This window comes from Phalacrocorax aristotelis, chromosome 1 (genome assembly GCF_949628215.1).
Source record: "Phalacrocorax aristotelis chromosome 1, bGulAri2.1, whole genome shotgun sequence".
NCBI lineage: Eukaryota > Metazoa > Chordata > Aves > Suliformes > Phalacrocoracidae > Phalacrocorax > Phalacrocorax aristotelis.
In genome coordinates, this window is record NC_134276.1 from 157,856,930 (window position 1) to 157,878,264 (window position 21,335).

The 21,335-nt window shown below is 36.0% G+C and overlaps 1 protein-coding gene across 1 annotated transcript in view; it reads right to left on the reverse strand.

Moving 5' to 3' along the window:
* Positions 1 to 270: 270 nt before the first annotated feature.
* Positions 271 to 21,335, reverse strand: part of SLC41A2 (solute carrier family 41 member 2) — a 55,147-nt gene continuing 34,082 nt past the window's right edge. Inside the window, exons 9-11 of the mRNA XM_075075357.1 lie at positions 13,980 to 14,111; positions 12,866 to 13,014; positions 271 to 2,305 (exon numbers count right to left, since the gene is read on the reverse strand). Coding sequence (XP_074931458.1) covers positions 2,120 to 2,305; positions 12,866 to 13,014; positions 13,980 to 14,111 — 467 coding nt within the window. The 3' untranslated portion in view covers positions 271 to 2,119. The remainder of the gene's footprint in view (positions 2,306 to 12,865; positions 13,015 to 13,979; positions 14,112 to 21,335) is intronic.

Genomic DNA, 21,335 nt, shown 5'->3' on the forward strand with positions numbered 1-21,335 from the left:
AGGATACTGCCATGGCTAAAGACTACGATGCCCTCATGCATCAGATAAACACGGATCGCAAGTATCTCAAGAAATTTTAATTTTTAAGAATCTTGCAATTCATTTAAAAACAACCTTAAAATCCAGTAACTCTAATGAGAAAAGTGCTTGAAATGGCAGCTTAGTTGATTAAGATGGCAGTTCTATCAGAAGAAAAAGATAAGCATCTATCTCTGTACCAAAACCAAATAACCATTATTGAAAAGAAATTTAAAAATTAGTTACATCGAGTCCATTTAAAACAATTTAATAGGAGTATTTCCCACAATGCTACATACAGGAAACTATTTTAAATAACATTAATAGAAACTAAGAAAAGTCAGAGAACCTGAAGTTAGAAAGATCTCATCTTTCTCTCACATAATAAAAGACATAATACATATGATTCATTCAAACAACTATATTATAATAGCTGTAAGAAAAAGCTTAAATAAAAGTGTTTAAATGAGGGAGCTAAAAGTCAGGCATCTAAACCCATGTGTAGGCACTGAGTAGCTGGTTTGATTTTCAGAATTGCAAACACTTTCAACTTCCACAGGAGGCGGAAGGTGACCGACACCTATACATTTCCCATTAACACTTATCCACATAATTAATTTAATTCATCTGAGTAGGTCCATCAAATTAAAGGGGAGGATTTATATGCATAAATCACATGAGTAATGTTTACAGGTTTACAACATATGCTGATATATGGATTTAGTTGTCTAATTCAAGTCTCAAAATTTAAAACTTTCAATCACAACATTTAAAATATGAGTTGTTTATTTAATTATGGTCATAAGATATATGCTATAGTCTTTAAAAACATATGCTGTGGGGAACTCCCACTAGATTTTAAACAGAGCAATTAGTACATTTTTTCAAAGTGGCAACCACAGTCCTCATCATCAACGCGTTATTCGAAATATTGAGGTATACAAATAAGAGAAATCATCCAGAAGCAGTCATTTTCCTTACTGACAATATTACTTCCACAGTTTGAAAACAGAAATCCTGCTAGCAGAGAATTCTGCTTAGAAATGGATGACATAGATAGCTCTGAAATTTTAGAAGTTTATGTAACTTCCTAAGTGCCTAAACCCGAAACATAGTCTTTTATACCCCAAGTTTTAACCAGGGATCAGTATTTACATTTGAATCAACACCTCTAAATACTTCATTAAAATCAGGATACTGGCATCACACCACCATTAATATCAATCATTTAAACATCTTTTCAGTTGCTAAATGAAAATACGCTTTTCAATACAGAGAGTTTTAATCCTTCCTCCATTATTATTGATCAGGTCAGTGTCACATTATTTGTCTTTACTATGCTCTTGTTCTAATAAATCACAACCGCGAAATAATTAGGTGGCTCTTTCTAGCACAAGAAAAAGGGCTCAGCCCTGCAGACACTTTTCAAGTGTCTCATTTTATAAATGCTGATGGTCATATTAGGATACGTAAAATAAAACCTGTGACAAAATGTTTAGACAATCAGGTTTCAAATCACCATAACAGTTATTATTGATATCAAGTCTGCAATGGTCAGAGAGCTACAGCACTGAAATTGCACGATAAGAACATATCATCCACTAATCAGGTAATGCCTATGAAACCGAATTCATCCGAGGTCTACTAACCACTTCTGTAGTAAGGTAAAAATATATACCCACTTTGTTTCCAAGAGGGAAAGACAAGGCAAGCCACTGATCGGGTGTTATCTTCTTTGTCACCACTCAATGAGCAATTATAGATTGTTCTGGTTAGCAATACAGGTAAGGAATTGTTCTTTTAAAGGACTAGATCTTTTAAAAATATAAAACTTCATAAAGGATTGCTCTGCCCTTCATTGTGTCTACTCAGATGTTTTCAAGGAGCAGCAATCTGTTTACAGAGTAAAGGTCTCAGGTATCCTCCTAGTTCCATACTATTTTTTTTAAAAAACAAACCAAACTAAAAACATTAAGGCTGTTTTACATCTGCGTCACCTTGATTTACTTGTACCAAATCGAACAATCACTTTGAGGACCTTCAAGTGGAATGATCAGTCTTGACAGTATTCCAGGAAAAGTCATTGTATCCATTGGAAAAATTAGTCTCCGACATCGCCATCTCTGTCACCTATGAGCCACAGAAAATGAAAACCTATAGCTAGTAAGGCAGTTCCAAGCAGATCTCCCAGTGCAGTAAGATAGGGGATAGAAAAACTGTCAGGATCCTTCCCTTTTTTCCAGAAGTGATGTACCATCCAGTCAGCAATCCATAACAGAGTAAACACCTATGGAACATCAAACAACCAAAACCTGTATTACTACCACTTAAGTATCCTTAGTATTTAGCACTATTGTATGCAGCTATTTTGAGAAATATAAATAATGAATACGAATTAATTTCAGACTAAAACTCCCCACAATTATAGGCAGGGACACTTAGCCAACTTCACTCAGTCAATCACATGCTCAGGTAGAAAGAACACATTGACTCATTGATAGCATTATTCACCCAGTCTATGCTTGAGGACTTCTGAAAATGGCAAGAAAATGCAAAACTCCAACCAAACATGGGACCATACTTCACACACAAGACATCATTCTGTACAGCGAGAGCATAAGTGGGGCTTTGAGATCATTCAGAACCTACTGATATTGCCCCAGATGAAAACACTCAACCCAGGTGTGACTTTTGTTTCCACAGGTCTAGAACCGAGTTGAAATCAGACATGTTATAAAGAATACCAAGTCATATTAAGAACAGTTTCATCTGCATTGTATAAACTGCAAAAAAACAGCCTAGAGCTACTTTTATGCATGAAATACCAGCCCTTCTGTAATAAGGCACACCTGCAATATATATTACAAAATTCTCACTCCAGGCTGAATTTGCCCCAAAGTAAAAGATTTAATTCCCAGCTGTGAATGTGTGAACATTCAAGAGGTTTGATCTTAATACCAAAAGTATGCATAATCATTAATCCAGTTTTAGAAAAGAATTCTTTTAATGTTGCACAGCTGTATGATAAGAGATTCTGGTTCAGTGCAATCATGTGGTGTGGCATGGCATGACATGAATGGAGAAAGGACCACTAACTGAGCTTCCATTTCTTCTTGTCTCTTCTAGGGAGCTGCTTAAGATGAAATAAACACTGTATTTTACATCTTTTTAGATAATCAGATCTTTAGGAAGTGTAAACTTAAGACAGTTACTACCATAATTCATTTTTTAAAAGTCTGCTATGTACCTTTAAAGGAATATGCAGTATCAAAAGCAGTAAAAGGCACAAAATTCACATTTTATTTAGTAAATGATCGATTACTGATATCAAAAGCATCTTTATAAATGTGTGTACAAATTTACTGAAATACTAACAAGGTGGTTGCAAGACGCTTCTCCACAATACAAAATACAGTAAAGTGAATGTCATATAAAAAAATCGTATTGAAAACGTTTCTCAATTAATTTTTGCTTTGCAAAAGTATATGTTAAAATACAAGCTGGCATTTCTAATTAAAAAAAAGAGAGTATTTGCTTAATGAAAAATGCATGGCTTATTTATACAAACATATCTTCTGAAAAGGGAACTGTGTAGTCTAAGCTAATTATGCAAGTCCTAGGTGTGCTGACTGGAATCCAAACAAATATATTTAAAACAGATGTTTTCTTTGGAAGACTATCAGATTCTTTGAGTCAGCTCCCTCTTCTAACAGAGACAAAAAGAGGCCTGTTTATAAAAGATACTGTACATTAACATCTCCTAGAGGTCGTACACAGAAGACTCTGTAGCGCCCCACATCAACAATAGTTATATATGTTCTATTAGAAGATGAGAGCATTTGTTCCAAGAATAATTTATAATGCTTTTATATGACACAACCAATTGGACATAGCACACAGTTCAATTTAAATGACAGGATACACTTCTGGCTTTTAAAAGTCATGACATGATAACCTTTAATTTGTCTACATATTTTCTGCCCTAAAAGAACCGACTTACACTACTGTGCAAAATGGGTAGTTTGGAAATTAAGTTTTGTGACCCTTCTCATATTAACTTACAGGTGTATAACACAAATTATAACAAACCTGTCTCTCTAAGCAATAGGAAAAAAGTTATAGCATGTTATAGTAACTGATGCTTACAAAAGTGTATGATGGCAGTTGGGACATACTGCTTGTGGAATGAGACTGCAGTTCACCAGCCTGTATTTTGGTGAAGGAATAATGCTATCATCAGGCATTTGCATGGCTAGAAACTCACTAACATTTAAGAATGATACAGATCAGTCTTTGGAAATAGTTACTTGTTTGGCCACAGTAGTTGGTGTTGCAAGATCAATGGGACTTAAATCTTTAATGAGATTTTACTTCTTATCAATGTTAAAAGGGGGCAAAGTCATCAATCAAATGTTGTTTTTTTTTAAAAAAAAAAAAAGTAAAAGCCCTACTACGATTTTGCTGATTTTTGGAAGTAGGACAGTCCTTGAATTTAAAATAAGAAAAGTCAGCCAAAAAGATCCATCAGAGGTAAAAAGAAGAGAAAAAACATACAAAAGACAATACAAGACATGTTACTTAAGTGGCAAATCACATTTTCTGGTATTTATCAGTGACCTCTACTTATTTCAGCAAAATCATGCAGATGGCATAGCAGTACAAATACTGTGTACTTCTACTCTGCACTCATGCCATGAAGAAAGCCTTCATACGTCAAACTGAAAACCAGCTGGTTTTGAGGCAAAAAATAAAGGGATCAACATTACAGAAAAGCCTAATAAGACAGTATAAAAATGATCTGTTTAGCATTAAATGCTGTAGAAAAGTGATAAGAAAAACTTGTAAATATATGCAGAACTGTTCAAGATGTGAGCTAGTATTTTTAAATTATTTAATATAGAGAGGAAGAGAACAATTAAGGGTTTTTTTTGTGAAAAAGAGATGAGTAGCAGTAGAATTATGAAGCAGAGCCCTAATAATTCTTCCAGATTGAAGAATTACATAACCCTGCGGTTCAAGAAAGGTTAAAAAAAAAAAAAACCCTAAGTATCTATGTACATAAAAAGATCTAAGAGAAGGCAGACACTCTATAGTCACTGAACAAGGTAAAAAAGCCCAGAGCAAGGACTGCAAAAATACAGACAACATTCTAGATCTTTTGATATTTTAAAAGGAAGATCATGCTAAGTTATTACTCTTCTGGAAAAGAATTCAATCAAAGTTGAGGAAAATAAAACTCAAGAATCATCAGTTTTAGACTAACAAAATATGGAATAAGTATCCCAGTAATGACTGATATTTTCTATTTATAAATGTGTATTTGTAAAAAGACTTATCAGTCACATTGTCAAAAAGGTCCTCAGAAAACAGAAGCAGAATATAGCAGTAAGAATGAGAGGAAGGAAGGGAGGAAGGAAGGGAGGAAGGAAAGGAGGGAAAAAGCAAGAGTGAAGTCTTATCGACCCTAATGATGAAGAATTTGAAGATAAGGAGTATGAGTACACATACCATTTTGTACAACAAAGGACAGAAATAGAGAGTAATTCTCAATATTGAACTTCCTAATTCAAATTATGAATATCAGGTTGAAACTGAAATTGAATATTAGTGCCGAAATAAGAGTAAGCCTCACTATTTAAAGCTCAAATCTTATGATTGCAAAACTCGGAACGGGAACATTTATACACTACAAAGCAGTTTCTTCCTTTGTTATCAGGCACAAAATTTACTTTCATTCTTTGCAGATCTTTAGATACAAATAACAAATTTAGCTAAAGAAAAGTTATTTTTTTCTCTTTTGCATGTACTAAAGTCCCTAAAGCTATCTGCATTTTCTCATTTCAGAAAAATGGGAAAAGAATGAAACTCTATTATTTAAAATAAAAATACATAATTCCCTCCAACATTCTTCACACCATCTAAGCTTCCTATAGCCTAATTGATATGTTGCAGGATGCGGTAATATTTTTATTGTTTCCTTCATCTGGGATGACCATATTTCACTACTGAACACATGTCAAATTCACTGGGATAAAAAGTATCACATTCAAATGCATAATATTTGTAAAGCGGATTTGAATCTTTCATGTTTATATTAGTTTATACATTAGTTGCTGTGATTAGTGAATGCCAACACCAAACTGGAAAGAAGTAGTTTAGGTTACATATTTGCCAATGTTTTTTCACACAGGCATTATCAAAATTTGACTATAAGTTCAGTATGTACAACCGAGATCTTTTAGCAGTTTATTTAGCATGTCTTAGATGGACAGGATATCCTGCATGTTACTAGTATTGCTGATTCACCTTAAATCTTTTCCATGTGAAGATGCATTGCAAAATAGTTTCATTCTGTTACTTTAGACAGGAAACACAGAGGCAAATAAGCTGTAGTAACCTCTTTTCAAATGTAATTTGATTCAGTTTTACTCTCAAACTTATATTGACTCAAAATTCACCTATAATGCAACCATGAGAAGATCTAGTAATTACAGCATAAGAACTCTTATAAATCCATGATATTCAAAGGTAAGTTTATTCTTCTTAATTATGAGTGAAAAACCCCAATTAAGGATCTCTAAAAACTACTGTGTCCTGACTGACACCACCCTCACCAGATTTATAGTTTAGGTCTTCTAGTGGCTTTGACCCTTCATTAAGTTAATTTTTAAATTATGTATTACATTTCTCAGGTTGTAAATGCCTTTTGATGTCTTCACGTGAAACTAAGTAGTAACTATAAAGCACTCATAATAGATCTACACTGAACTTACTTGCTGAATTTCCATTGTCTACAGCCAAGAATTCTGTAGTCAGTGAATTCTCTGAGTAGGGTCTACATATATTTTTCAAAAGAAATTTTTCTCCACTGTCTTCTCAGGTAGCCTATCTGGTGTGTATCATGTCCAGGGGAAACAAGTCATTTCCTCCAAACATACAATGATTTCCTTCAGTGTCTGGCTGCAAAGAAACCACTGAAAAGCAAGTTCTTTCTTGCTGTTGTTTATGTTGTAGCTAAGTGGTATGAGCTACACTATGGTATCCAAGTACCCAGACAGCGTAACATAAATTTCGGTAAAACTAAAACCTCACCTAAGTAAAAAAGAAGATATCGTTTTAACTGAAGTTGTTTCTAAATCAATTTTATTACACTGATGTAATTTCATGGGAAGGAACTTTTTTTTTATTCCACAGTTTAAATCCAAATTCCTCAGACTGCCTTCCTGATTTCTTTATAGCTTTGCCAGACACCCTGGTTTGACCACGACAGCCCTAATTTCAGGCTGTTTGTCACTGCCTGAATGAGGAGTGCCACCCAGACCATTAAGTGTTCAGGTATGGTCAATCTTCACTAGCTGTAGCACAACTCAAGTGAGTCGTGCTACATACATAAGCGCTTTGAGCTCAGCCTTCTGGAGGCAAAAATTTTATATCCCTGCTAATGACATGGCAGGAGCCAGGCTTCTACCACAGACAGCAAAGTGCCTGGAAGTGAAAGAGCGGGTGATGCCCACATGCAGATCCCAATGAATCTGGCAAGTCTGCTTCTCATGCTGCAGTGAAAAAGCACTGAGCATGGAGAACTGTCCAGGTTTGGACCTTAGTTTCCCTATTTCCTTGAATTATGTAGTCTCTTTAGCAGTGACATGCTCTACATTTTGGAAGTAACCTTCCCTATTAGAAAAAGCAGCATTTAAAATACATCAATATTTTCGCTATAAACACAACCTTCCTTATTTCTCTATTATGTACAGTATACCCCATGAGTTCTTTTTCCACACTGAAAAGGTCCATGCCATCATTAGAATCCTCACACTGGTGAGAAATCCAAGACATTTTTGATGTGAGCAGGAAGTCAATTCAAGCACTGCTGAATTCTTAGCTTTCTATTGCCCCAAACAGTCCTGAACCACTGCAAAAGTTACTTCACAGCAGCATACATCTGACCTTCATTGGATAAGAAGGACTGCATTTTGGAATTACTTATTTGCTTGGTAATAGCTCTGGGAATCTCCTATTGTTTGTTTATTCCCCCAGACTTTAAAGTAACTGTGTGCTCAGATTCGGTTAGGAGCTGTGAAAATTCCTTAGAGGGCGTTTTACTGGCTCAGTGAGAACATGAAGAACAGAGGCTGCCTTTGAATGCTCAGAGCCCTGTGCCAGGGCTGATGGCTTGGCAGTTCCAGTGCTGCTCTCATTCTACTGCAGGTTGACACGACAGAGGATGAAACTTTGCTCAGTGCATAGACTCATACAGTTAAAAAATACTTGTGCTTTTCTGAGGTATAAGAGGAGGACTGTTTTTCAGTTAATATATTCGTTGTTGGTCAAATGCCAGAACGCAACTGCATGTAGCACACTGGTATGTGCCTCTGTGTGTCTTGTTTTTGTGAAATTTTCAAGAAGAGAGTATTCCTCCTAAATAGATGCCACTCACCAAATCCAAAACACATTTAAAATCAATATACTGGCTCTCATTAACACACATTGACTTGCCCAAGTACTGTACGCTGCATTTTGTGAAGTACTCTACATACTTACAGGGTATACCTTCCTCATAGTAATTTTTTTTTCCCCTCTGGTACTGCCATTCATAAACACAGAACAGACTCTTCACTACAGAGCTAACTCAGACCTTTTCAACTTAAGCCTAAAAGCTCTAGCTGAATGCAGATTAATATAAATATTTGTGTAGTTTTCCCCACCTTTATGAAAATATAATTACAAAATCCTAGCCCTGCTAAAGTTAAAGGCAGTATAGCCTTGGACTTCAACAGAACTAATTTATAAATTTAATTGAAGAACAATTCAAGAATGAAAAGAAGACTGAGGGCGGATCTCATCAATACTTATAATTATCTAAAGGGCGGGTGTCAAGAGGATGGGACTGGACTCTTTTCAGTGGTGCCCAATGCCAGGACAAGGGTCATTGGGCACAAGTTAGAACGCAGGAAGTTCCACCTGAATATGAGGAAAATCTTCTTCACTTTGAGGGTGCCAGAGCAGTGGCACAGGCTGCCCAGGGAGCTTGTGGAGTCTCCTTCCCTGGAAATATTCAAAACCTGCCTGGATGCGCTCCTGTGCCCCCTGCTCTGGGTGTCCCTGCTCAAGCAGGGGGTTGGACAAGGTGACATGCAGAGGTCCCTTCCAACCCCTGCCATTCTGTGATTCTGTAAAGAACAGAAACAACTGTAATGTTAAAGGTAGGAAGATTAAAGCAAAAGAAAATAAAACACTTTCTGGGATTTCTTAAGTCTAGAGACCCAGAAATTTTTTGTTCAGAGAGAATGCAGATCATAATACTGGCTACTTATATTATTTGAAATATCTTAAACTCAATGATTTTTAGAAACAACTACATATTCAGTGAAACTGTATTTTGTTTTACTATGTAGCATATTTTTAATCAATAATAACTAAATCATACTATTGCTAACGTACATCATATCATATTAATTACTTATTTCCCATAAATATTTCGATTAAATGCCATGCTGGGGAGACAATATCTAAGCACAGTTAGGGAGAATAAAGGAAAGAAGCTTGTAGGCATGGGTGGTGAAAAACAAAAATCAAACAATGAAAGTATCAGAACTGGATGAAAATGAATTAACTATCTGATTGGAACTTCAGTAATACTGTATAGAGTTTGCAATGCAAATAAATTCTCTTTTATCACTTTGGGCAGAAAATATTGAAGTTTACAGGCAATCCGAAAAAGTCTTGTTAAAATGCCAGATAGAATTCATATATATATATATTACAATTCACCATAGGGATAACGTGGAATACCATAACCTAACAAAGGAATAGAGAAATATAGAAGTAATAATTAAAGTTTTTGTGTTAACATTTTCATGATTTGTTTCAGCTTACTATAACATTCCAGTTCTACTTTTGTCATTTCCCTATCCCCTTCCTCTCCATTTTAAACAAATACAGAGCTGGACAATCAGAGATAATACACAGATCTTGAAGTTAATTAACAATCTATTTCAGTCCACTGTAAAATTTGTCATTAAATAATTTAACATCTTACAATAGTCACTTGAATTTTAAAGATAGAAAATTCGCTTTGTTGCTGCTGTTGTTTTTTAATTTAGCATTAATTTTTTAACTTAGTGGGAAAATATGTGAATAGGTGGTATACTGCCATGATCATTATTCAGCTACCTTTTCCTTCCCCAAGATAAATGTAAGTAAGGAATAGGAAAGGGCAAATATTGATATCAAATCTCCTCAAACACAGGACTGACTATAATTAACTCTTACCTTTGGGAATCACTATGTTCTATTAAATTATCATCTACCACCTCAAACATAAAAGATATAGCCTGCAAGCAGGCTTGAAATTTCTGACATCCATTTTCATATGCCTTCCATGCAAAGTGAAAATAAATGCAAAGTCCAATATTTTATTAAAAAGGCCTAGAATGCAGATCTCTCATGGCTCAAGACTGTCAGTGGATTTGTTTTGTTGATAATTGAAATGAGAATAATTAGCTGTAAGGTTTTTCAGTTTTACAGCAGAACTGGAAAAGCTCTCACTAGGACAACAAAAATGTAAAAGAATTCTGGAAAAATGAGATCAGTAGATGTTGCCTTATGCCAAAAGAAATGGCAGCTTGAAAACTGTTCTTTACTATGTCCAGGTGCCTAGATGATGTCACTGAAAAAAGGGAAGAGGAATCAGTACAAATATTTAAGTGTTTTCCTTGAGAAAGGAGAAACTTAAAAGCATGCAACTGCAGTAGGAAAGTGCTTCAGTCCAACAGGGAAATAAAATATGTTCAAGATTTAAGGGTTAAAGCAAGAATCATCTCTCTGAAAATTTAAAATCTGCTCTAATTAGAGGAATGCAAAACTACAATAATTACCCCTAGAAAAATGCCAGAATAATTAAAATGGGGAAAAGAATCTATTAAATATTTCCAGGAGGTGTTAAAAAACATGGGGCTCCAAATTGTAAATCTATCAAGACCCATGAGAAGTTACAGTGTGCAATACTGTTGCTCAGTTTCAAAGTAAATACATCCCCAACTACCTGTTATGGCTAAAGACAGAAGATAAAGAGGAAAAAATAACCTATAAAAAGGCAGCTGGGAAAAAGAAAAAAAAAAACGGTATGTCTGCTTTAGAGGTGAAAAATCAAGAAAATCAGGCGTTGCCTTATAGACTGCAGTGGAGATGCATGATGGCAAAACTGAATAATCAGACCTTGAATTAATAAAAATTAACTTTACATGTGTATATGTGCCTATGTTGGGTCTGAATTACTGTGTGATCTGAAAGTCTTGCCTCAATGCCTTAACTTGGTTTTCAGCTGAACTTCTGCATTTCTCACGTCTTACCCTGTCCTTTGCTGCTGACAAAAAGGTTTGTATCCCTAAACATATTATGACCGAAGTTCTGTGAGCAGGAGGATTGTATGGGTTTCATACGGATTTGTGAAATCAGGTTGATTCCCATGTGAAATCTCTGAAGACTAATAATGGTTGAAATCACACTGCAGTCTTACCTTCAGCAGAGGCTTATATGAACTTAGAACTTATGAACGAGCCTTATAGGAACTCAGTACCACTGAGAGAACAGAGACTTATAAAAACTTGACTGAAATGGGCCAAAGGATTCAGAAGTTATTAGAAAGGACAGCCAGACAGCCAGAACAGACAGAGTGAAGGAACAGCATCATTTCCTCAGGTGAACACATTATAAAACAAGTGATAAGGCTGCAAATAACAATATCATGTAAGAGAAAAATGCAAAGTAATTTACAACTTTTAGTATGACATTCTCACTTGCAAAGGCTGGAATGTCACCAGTTATCTTCTACCAAAAAAGTACAGAATTCTCACATGAAATTAAAATAGTACCAGTTTTTGAAACCTGTCTTTATTGAAATAGCAGTGTCATAAACACAGAAAGACAATTCAGAACATTAAAATTTATAATTTTTATTAAGGATTGACTGATGATGATGATGTTTGTGTTTTAAAACTAAATTGGTTACAATTTTAGAAGCAGCATGTATATTTAACTTATGGATATTTCAACTGTATTTTTGTTGTGTAACATACACAGTCAATTTTTGTTTTTAAGGTACAAGGAAACTTTATAGTTAATTCAGCCAAGTTTTAGATAAAAATTGGCTGTGGATTTGATGAAAACATTTCATTTTGTATTACTGATTTCTCTAAGTGAAATTATTTCATCTCAAGACATTGCTATTTCAAAAGGCATCTTTCAAGAACTGCCTTTCCTGGGTGTGAACAGGCCACTAAGTAAGACCAGCCAAAATAATGTAATGACATTTGACAATTAATGCAATTAAAATTGCTTGTACAGTGATCACCGTCAGACTAATTTCAACTTCAATACGTATTAAGAATGCACCACGCAAGCCATAACATTCACATCTACTGTATTTTTGACTATGTTAACTAAAACAGTAATGTGAACCACTTTAGGAGATTTCTTTGAGAGTTTTCCTTGAGGTATTCATTATTCATAAATGCTACTTTTCTTTCTCTCTGTCTCCCCTCTAGTTGATTAAAAGGATGGGGGTTTTAGATGCAATGGTTCCAAGAAGCATATGAAAGACCAAGTGCAAGATGGATGACTGGGAAATAATGCAATCAAGTGTCTTCTGAAAAGCACTCACAATACAGATACACCTGTGTAAGCCATATACATGTGGAGATAATTAGTAACTTCAAAACTGTGCTGAAAGCCTGTATTAACCCATACCTTCTTGTACTATTCATGAGATTTCAGAAATCAGATAAAACATTATTTTCTTCAAGAACTTGATTTAATACAAGCGTTTTCAAGTTGTACTTGCTCTTACCTGTAGTAGAGCTGCAAACAAATATACTGCTATAAAGATAGGAGTTAAGGAAGTGTGGCCGCTTTTCATGAAGTGGATAGTGTACAAGAAAATCAGGTGTCCAGGAATCACCAAAAGAAGCAGAACTTGGGCTGATTTGTTATTTACTCCTACAATAAAAAAAATCCAAGATTCAGTTAAACTATTAAATTACTGTATCAGATTTTTATTAATTTAAATATAAAAAGCATTGACTATCGTGGAACAGCAGGCATTATTTTCTCCTAAAAGACTCCTTGAGGATTTTCACATGGTGGAAAAAAGTCACCCCTAGTGTCTGCCAGAAAAGTTAAGCAGGGCTCTTCCAGAAGAGGCTGCAAACTGCTTTCATTCTGTACTCATGTAATACCATCTACTTTTTTGGAGCTGCAGTGACCTCCTAAAGCCTTCCTAGGAAAGAGGACATTTTGGACACCGTATTCAAGGCATCCTCAAAAGTACCTTATTTTTCTAAAAAGTAATCTGACATTTATCATATTCTGGCCTGTTCCAATTAATTTCATAAACATGAAAGTGTAATACATGCTGTTGACACATCGCGTTTCACCACAGTTACTACATTATTAGGAAGGGGGGCAATACAGGGGAGAAATAAGAAGCTGTGAAGCAAGAATCTAGAAATAAAATGGCAAATGGGAAATGGAAAGCAGGGACTTGGCTTAGTAATAACATCAGATATAAAGTTCTAACAGGTCCTAACAGGAGATTGGTTTGAACTCCTGGGGTTAAACGACAAAGGTTAGGAGCAGGTAGGTAAGCTGAGTAAAGATGAAGGTTGAAATCGGTCTGTGTGAGTACCATCAGTGTCCAGCCTCTTGAGTCCCTATCCTTGACCCTTGCCAAGGTTACACCTTTCTCGGTGTTCCTCTCTATGCATAGCCTCCTGCAGGGGGTTCCTTGTGATTCCTGCAGGCAAACAGCTGCAGGCAAGGGAAACTGCCAAGCCTCTGCTGCCTTTGAATTGCATACAAGTTCAGGTTTTTGCCATTTCTCACCGGTGCTACAGTCTGGCATACAGGGGGGGAAAGAGGAGACATGAGACAGTAGTTTTAACAATTAATTGACTAATATATACCTGTACCATAATAGGTTCTGCATGGATAATAGCAACCCTTGGCTTCCTCTGGCAGCTCTCCAGGAATGCTATGCAAATGGAGGTAGGTAGAAATTCTGCTAGCTTGAATAGCTACTAGATTACCACCAATACCTGAAATATAAAAGGGAACAAGTGGTAAGTTTTCAACTATTTTTTCCTCTAGTAGGCAACATTTTTGCAAATCTACCAACTTCCTCTATGTTTGCCACAGTCCCCTGCATACAGAAGTCAAGAAGAGAAACGTCTTTAGAATGTGTATTAGTCATAGACAGGTCAACACCAAGCACTAAAATAAGTCAAAAGACTTCGGCTACAATTTGCGGTATCACTGGATATTTGGAGTACGCAAGTGGAATTCTGGATATTTGGAGATCAGTTTTAATTCATTATAAGTGCAAAAGATTCCTCCAAAAGGTTCTGTCCCCTGCCCCCCCCCAAAAATGCTTTACATAGCAATGGGCTGCTCTGGGAAGATGGTTAGGCAGAAGTGATACAGATCTTGTCCCCACTTAGGAAGGAGAAAGTCCTTGTTTACTGTAGTTGAGCTGATATGTTCATCTGATGCTTAGGGCTTTGTTTGTTTGCAGAACAAATATCTGTAGTCACCAGAAGACTTTATTTACCAAATTCTTTGTCGAGTAATGAGTGGTTAAGACAAAGATCTAACGCTGAGAACTCAAAGAAGATTTCCTGCCTCACCACTGCTTAAAGACAATTAATGGCAGAACCTAACAAAGAAGCAAGACTTTTAAGCAAAAAACTTCAAATACAAATCAGAAAATGAAGTGTTAGAAAAAATCACGGAGTTGGCAAAAAGGACTGTTCATCAAACTTACCTGCATCTTCCCAGTCAGAAGACATAAGGACAAAATATGAACTACCAAGAGGTTGAGTGAGTCTTTTAAAGAAAATTAAAACAACAATAGCTCTTTTTCAGACAAACTACAGAAAGAGAAGTAAAATAAGGGATTTATATAAACTACAAAAGGGGTTTAAACAGAATAAGAAAATATATCTAAGTAGGGTCCAAAGTCTGTCTTTTGATTGAGAGCAGTAAGTTTGAGACTTCTGACTAATGAAATAAGGTATGGAAAGGGAGACAGAAATAAAATTATGGATCAATAACACTACATTTAGACAGGGATCAGATAATTTCTGTGAATTACAAAAAAGCTGTTACGTAAAACTGCTTCTCAATAAAGCTACAAAGCTGTGGATGGTGCCATATGACCAGAAAATATGAAACATCTTCAGCTTAAAAAAGAGGGGATAAAAGCAATCTGGGTAATTACAAGTAGGCTAACAACTGCAATAATAGATATATTCAAAACCATCTTAAAAGAAAAAATTAGTAAAATCTTCTCTCACTGTCCCTATCTATTATAGCACTATGAGAAGAAATAAAAGATAGCAGTAAATACGGCTGTTTTTCAATGTATGCTTTGAGGATTGTAGCAATGCAACCATAAACCATGTTGGCACAAAAAACAGATTTCAAGCATTTCCTAGGATGTATGCAATTTCCTTTTGTGACTGATAATTATCTGCTTCAACAAATTCAAACAATCAGAAATATGATAGATGATCTGGACCTCTTTCCCTAATTAATAACAAAGGAAACTGAGTGAGATAAATGAATTAAGGAAAATGGAAATGTGCCCATGTGAAATGGCAATAAAAAACCTGTCTGGACAACAGAGACATAGACAAGTCTATGTATGAGATTGGTTGTCAGTCCTTTGATGGGTAGCTATTAATCAAAAACCTTTTTACTTTTATAACCATCGTTTAGAGAAAGTATGCCCCAAGCCCTATTGTGTGTGTAGATAACAAGAAAAATGAATGAAAATTAGGAATAGTGATTCTAAAACAAACTGGCCAGCCATGGGACACTGGTAAAAAGGAGGCGATACCTGCTCTGCAAAGGAAGCTGACATGTTAACCGAAACAGCCAGTGCGGAGTGTGATTTTGAGAGGTGTAACAGTCTCTTTTCTATTTTAACTACAGCTAAGTTGAACATATACAATCTATTTTAGCTACCTGGAAACGCGATATTCATGTTAAAAAACATTATTTTAAATTTCATTTGGTCTGAGTCTCAATAAGCTCATATCAGTGGTATATGGATATTTTTAAACTCACAGAAGACAGGCAGGTGTAGTGACATGTAAAAAGCTTCTAGAATCCATATGACCTGCCCAGTCTCAAACAGCCGACAATGTATGGTTGATGGATAGCAGCAGTCACACTGTCTTTTAGTTCTGTCCACCCAACTACCAGTTCTTCCTTCTAACTTTTTGAACCTTTGGGCCAATTTCAACCACATTTGACAGAAGGATTCCAAGAGATACTATCTCCAAGTATGGTTAAACAAGCTAACAAAAAGGAAACAGTGGCCAGGTAAATAAAGAGAAGATTCAAACCTGTGCCCTCAGTGAGACAAAGGCAGTAATACGAGCTTTATAGTTAACAACATAAGCATGCCAACCTAGACTGGAGTTAGGCATGATGCCTCTTGCTCAGCCAGTAGTTCAGTGACACAGAAGAGGAACAATGATGCTGTGGAAAGCAGAGGGAAAATGGAGAGAGTGTTTTGAGCAGCAGGTATTGCAGGGACACAAAGCCATAGGGAACACCGGGGGTTGAAAGGGCTGTCTGGTGCTCTGAAAACTCAGGATACAAATCAGCACAGAATCAGGCTTCATTATTCTGCAGGTCATGGAATGACTTGTACAAAGCTGTGCTTGCATTGAATGAATCACTTCAATACGTACAGAGATATTCAGTTTGTTTTGTAACAGCAGTCACTATGCATGTGAACTTATCTCAGCAGTATCAGATTAATCAGATCCCTGCAAGAAGCTGAAAACAGATAAAACTGTGTAGGTTGACAAGATGTCAATACACAAAATTGATAGCTTCTCAGCATCTTGCATAAAATGGTCATGTGCTCAGTAACTGCTCATGATATGAAAATCTCTGTAGACGTACATGAGGACTTTTTCCATGAACATTTAAGTCAGAAATTTTTTTTCTAGAAAACAGTATTGCAGTTATCATAGCAAATATTTTGTAATAAAGACTAACTTTGTTAGCTTCTTTTCATTCTCATGAGAACTACAACACAGAAGAAAATTTCTTTCAAAAGTAAAATCCTGCAACTGCTACTGCATTCCGCTCAGAGCAGCACATGTGGTTAAATTCAATATGAGAGTGCTACTTTGTCAGTAAGCAGAAGAGACTTTGCTAAAATGTGAAGGATGTCACGCTGACTTACAACATTAAAATAAAATTGGAAACCTCATCATTTTATAGAGCCAGTTAAAGGCTAAGCAAGGATAAATACTTCTGAAAACTGTTATCACAGTTCTTTTTTGTCTAACAAGCAAGAAAACCATATTCAAAGTAGAGCCAAAGCCATGTCACGTATTTGCAAATAGGCCCAAAGGCATGATTCTATTAACTGTTATCTGGGAAAAAAAAGGACTTTTTGCTAATAATAGAAGTAATCATGCTATTCAGAAAACCACATTAAAAGTACTTTACATCAATGTACCTTAAAGAATATTTCAAAACAAATCTGTGTCTCATAAGCCTCATTACAGGTAAAAACCCACAAGTTAAGGGAAGCTGTATGGGTGTTGCTCTAGGTAACATACTGGGCTGTTTTTTCCTTAGATGTTACACTACATGTTTTGATTAACAGGGCAACGTTTTCAAGGGAAAACTGGGAGAAGCAGCTGATAAACCAGAGGGTTGTACTGCCTTTCAGCAGGTACTGGATAGGCTGGAGAATTGGGTCGAGAGGAATCTCACAAAGTTCAACAAAAGGAAACACAAAGTCCTGCACCTGGGTGGGAAATAACCCCATGCACCAGTACACACTGGGAGTTGACCATCTGGAAAGCAGCTCTGCAAAGAAGGACAGGGCTGCCCTGGAGGACAAGAAGTTGACTATGACCCAGCAATCTACCTTCGTGGCAAAGGTCAACAGCATCCTGGGCTGTGTTAGGAAAAGCATCACCAGCAGGCCAAGAGAGGTGATGCTTCCTCTGTGTTCTGCACTGGTGAGGTCACATCTGGAGTACCGCATCCATTTCTGAGCTCCCCGGTGCAAGAAATGGACTTACTGGAGTGAGTCTGACACAGGGCCAAAGGGACTACAGCATCTTTTATAAAAGGAGAGGTTAAGACCTGCGTCTGTTCAGCCTGGAGAAGAGAAGGCTCAGGAGGATCTTATCAATGTGTATAAATACCTGAGGTGAGGGATGATGGCTCCCTAGCCAGGTGCTTCTCATTAGTACCCATTGACAGGACAAGAGGCAATGAGAAGAAGTTGAAACACAAGATATTCCATCTGAACACAAAAAATCCCAATTTTTTTTCCAGTGAGGGTGGTCAAACACTGGAACAGGTTGCCCAGAGAGGTTGTGGAATCACTGTCTGTGGAGATATTAAAAACCCTATTGGACACAGTACTGGACAACCTGCTCTAGTGGACTCTGCTCAAGCAGGGGGTTGGACTAGGTCTCAAAAGGTCCCTTCCAACCTAAATGCTTTTGTGATTTTATAGAAAAGTAAATAAAGCCACCTCTTCCTCACAACTTTATTTCAGTTATGTTTCAAATGAACAGAGCAAGCATTACTTGTTTATTGCTTTTGGAGAACAGATGTATCTGTCTAACCTTACATAAGGACTCTAAATTTTGAATCTTGAGCAGACAAAGTACTTGTCTTCCTGTGATTTTCCAAGGTAGCTCACTGTCTTTTAGACACTGTTGGGAGCCCCTTGCTCAGGGTTTTAGTTTATATGCAGAAGGCCACACCCAGAATCAAGGTGTTCCAAAGCCAAAGGTCATAGTAAATGCAGCCCTCTAAGTTGTATAGTAACCTGTAACTGGTCCATTTGTAGACCTGGTATAAATTATGATGCTGTCGAATAATACAACTACTATTCTTCCTCTCAGACCTCTAATTCAATGCCAAAGTATGGCCTAAATAAATATCACTTTGATGTTTTACTTTATCCTCAGCATATAACGAATGCCTGATAGTCTTAATTAGCATCTGCTATTCAAAGCTTGAACTGAAAAGAGACTTACTAGTTTCCTTTCTGCTTTTCAGTGGTGTTTGTCGCTATAAATCTGAATGCTTTACAAATATTAAAGTATTTATTTTTAAAACATACCCATGAAGTATTTTTGTACTATCTGCAAAAGCATTTTTTAGTTTTGGATACCCAATGTAAAATATTTAAGCGTTGGGTTGTTTTTCCAAAATGCTTATGTATTTAAAGCAGATTTCTCAATTCTTTAATTTGTACCATAGAATGCTTAGTATTTCTGCAGCTCAGATCCAGAATCTCTAATTAGGGATTCCAGAAAAAGAGAAGAATTAAGTTATTACTGATCAGCAAAAAAATCTGGTTCAAGGTACTTGTTTAGCACCGGGGCAGAACTGTATGATAGGCAAGAGCAATTTTCCAAAGCAGTATGCAACTACATTATTTATAAAGTCACCTCCTCTCCTATAGGTCCCCATCTCATTCTTCCTTTTTTCTTTTTCTTAAATATATATAAATGAAGAAGGGTTCCTGCAGAAAACTGCCTCCTATGAAAGTACTGAGAGCACACGATAAAGCCTACATACTCATCTTTAATGACCAGTGCCATAACTCTTCATAAGACTATAAAGAACAGTTGCACAATGAGGCAACACAAATAGTTGTGTAAGAATGGGCAAACCACACACACCAATTCTTTGAGACTAAAGATTTTTAGAAATCCAGTTCTATGAAGAGAGATTAATCAGCCACAGAATACTGTGTTGTTCCCAAGCACCTTCAATATAGCTTGTGCAATGGGACTAAAATCAATTAATATCCACATAAGGGAAGAATAAGGCCAACACAATTCCCAAACTGACTTTTCTTGTAAATCCTCAAGAGAAGGTAGGCAAGGAGATTCTCACTTTTGCGCGCTCAAGAGAACAATCCATAGTCCAAAATAGTCAGTTTTGCGAATTAGTCTTTCTGGAGTTCAACAACAACTTATTTTTGAATGTCATTTGTATTATAAAAATGAAATTAAAGGGAAGGGGGAAAAATCTCAGTTACAACAGTGACTAAAAGCTCTAAACTGTTGAATAATAGGATTATCTTTCAGAAAATTCAAGATCAACTTTTGCCCTGACCTCTCTACCACTAACTTCAAAAAATCATGCTTTATGCGAGTGAAATACTAGCTTAACTAACTACATTTTTATATTGTTTTTCATCCCTATTTCTTCTACCTTCCTTTTTACATTGTAGCATTTTTTTAATACTCAAGTATATTCAGGGAAAACCAGTTGGAAATTATTAGCTTTGCCTATACAGATGTTTTTTAAGAGAAGTCTTTGAGATAATATTATATATGCAAACTATTACGTTTTATCTTTGATTTGACTCATAAATAATTTATTTCCTATGCCTAATAAAAAATTGTTCCTTGACTGTCAAAAAATGAAAATATTCTGGATATGATTATGTTGTGAAAACTATGACTAAAAAGTAAAAAATTTACAAGACTTAAAAGAAAGAACATACATCTATAATAGCATAGAATATGCAGATTTACACGTACAGGTTGCCAACTAAAAAGTAGGAACACTACCACTCAATAATGCACCAGAAGCAAATATCCAAAACCCTCCTCTTTTTTCATGCCAAAATAAAGACGGAATTATAAAGTTCTCATACAGTATAGGTGCCTTCTGGGACTATCACATTCTTTCCAATTCAGGATGAAGAAAAATTAATTTGCTGCCCAGCCAAATCGTTCTACTACCATGCAGGTACACTAATGTTTTCCCTTGTAATTTACAGAGGCAGATTTCAGCCATTCAGTGATTATCTTCTAATCAAAGCACTTCTCTGTTGTATGAAAGCTGAGAGTACAACTATGCTATAAGGTATTTAAATATCTAAAGTTATTAAAAAATTAAGTTTATTTTTTGAGCAGGAATGGTTTCTCTGTATTTTCTTTCCATGTTCTGCAAAGCAAACAACTTGCAGCAAAAGCTTCCTGAAAAAACCTGAAAGTCTGTCATTCAATTTATCCTACTAATAGATAAAAAAGGTATGGCTTGGGGAATATATTATATAAGCTTAACTTTCATCCCCCAGCCAACAGACATTCAGTAAGTTTTGTGTTAAATTTTCTCATACAGGTCTCTCATATTCCTTGGTCTACATCTATTCACTCCAGATATCAAATAATCTTACAATATGTACAGCCCAAGAGTACAAAATATTACAACAGATTTGTATTGCTTCAAACCATCTGCAAAGGCAA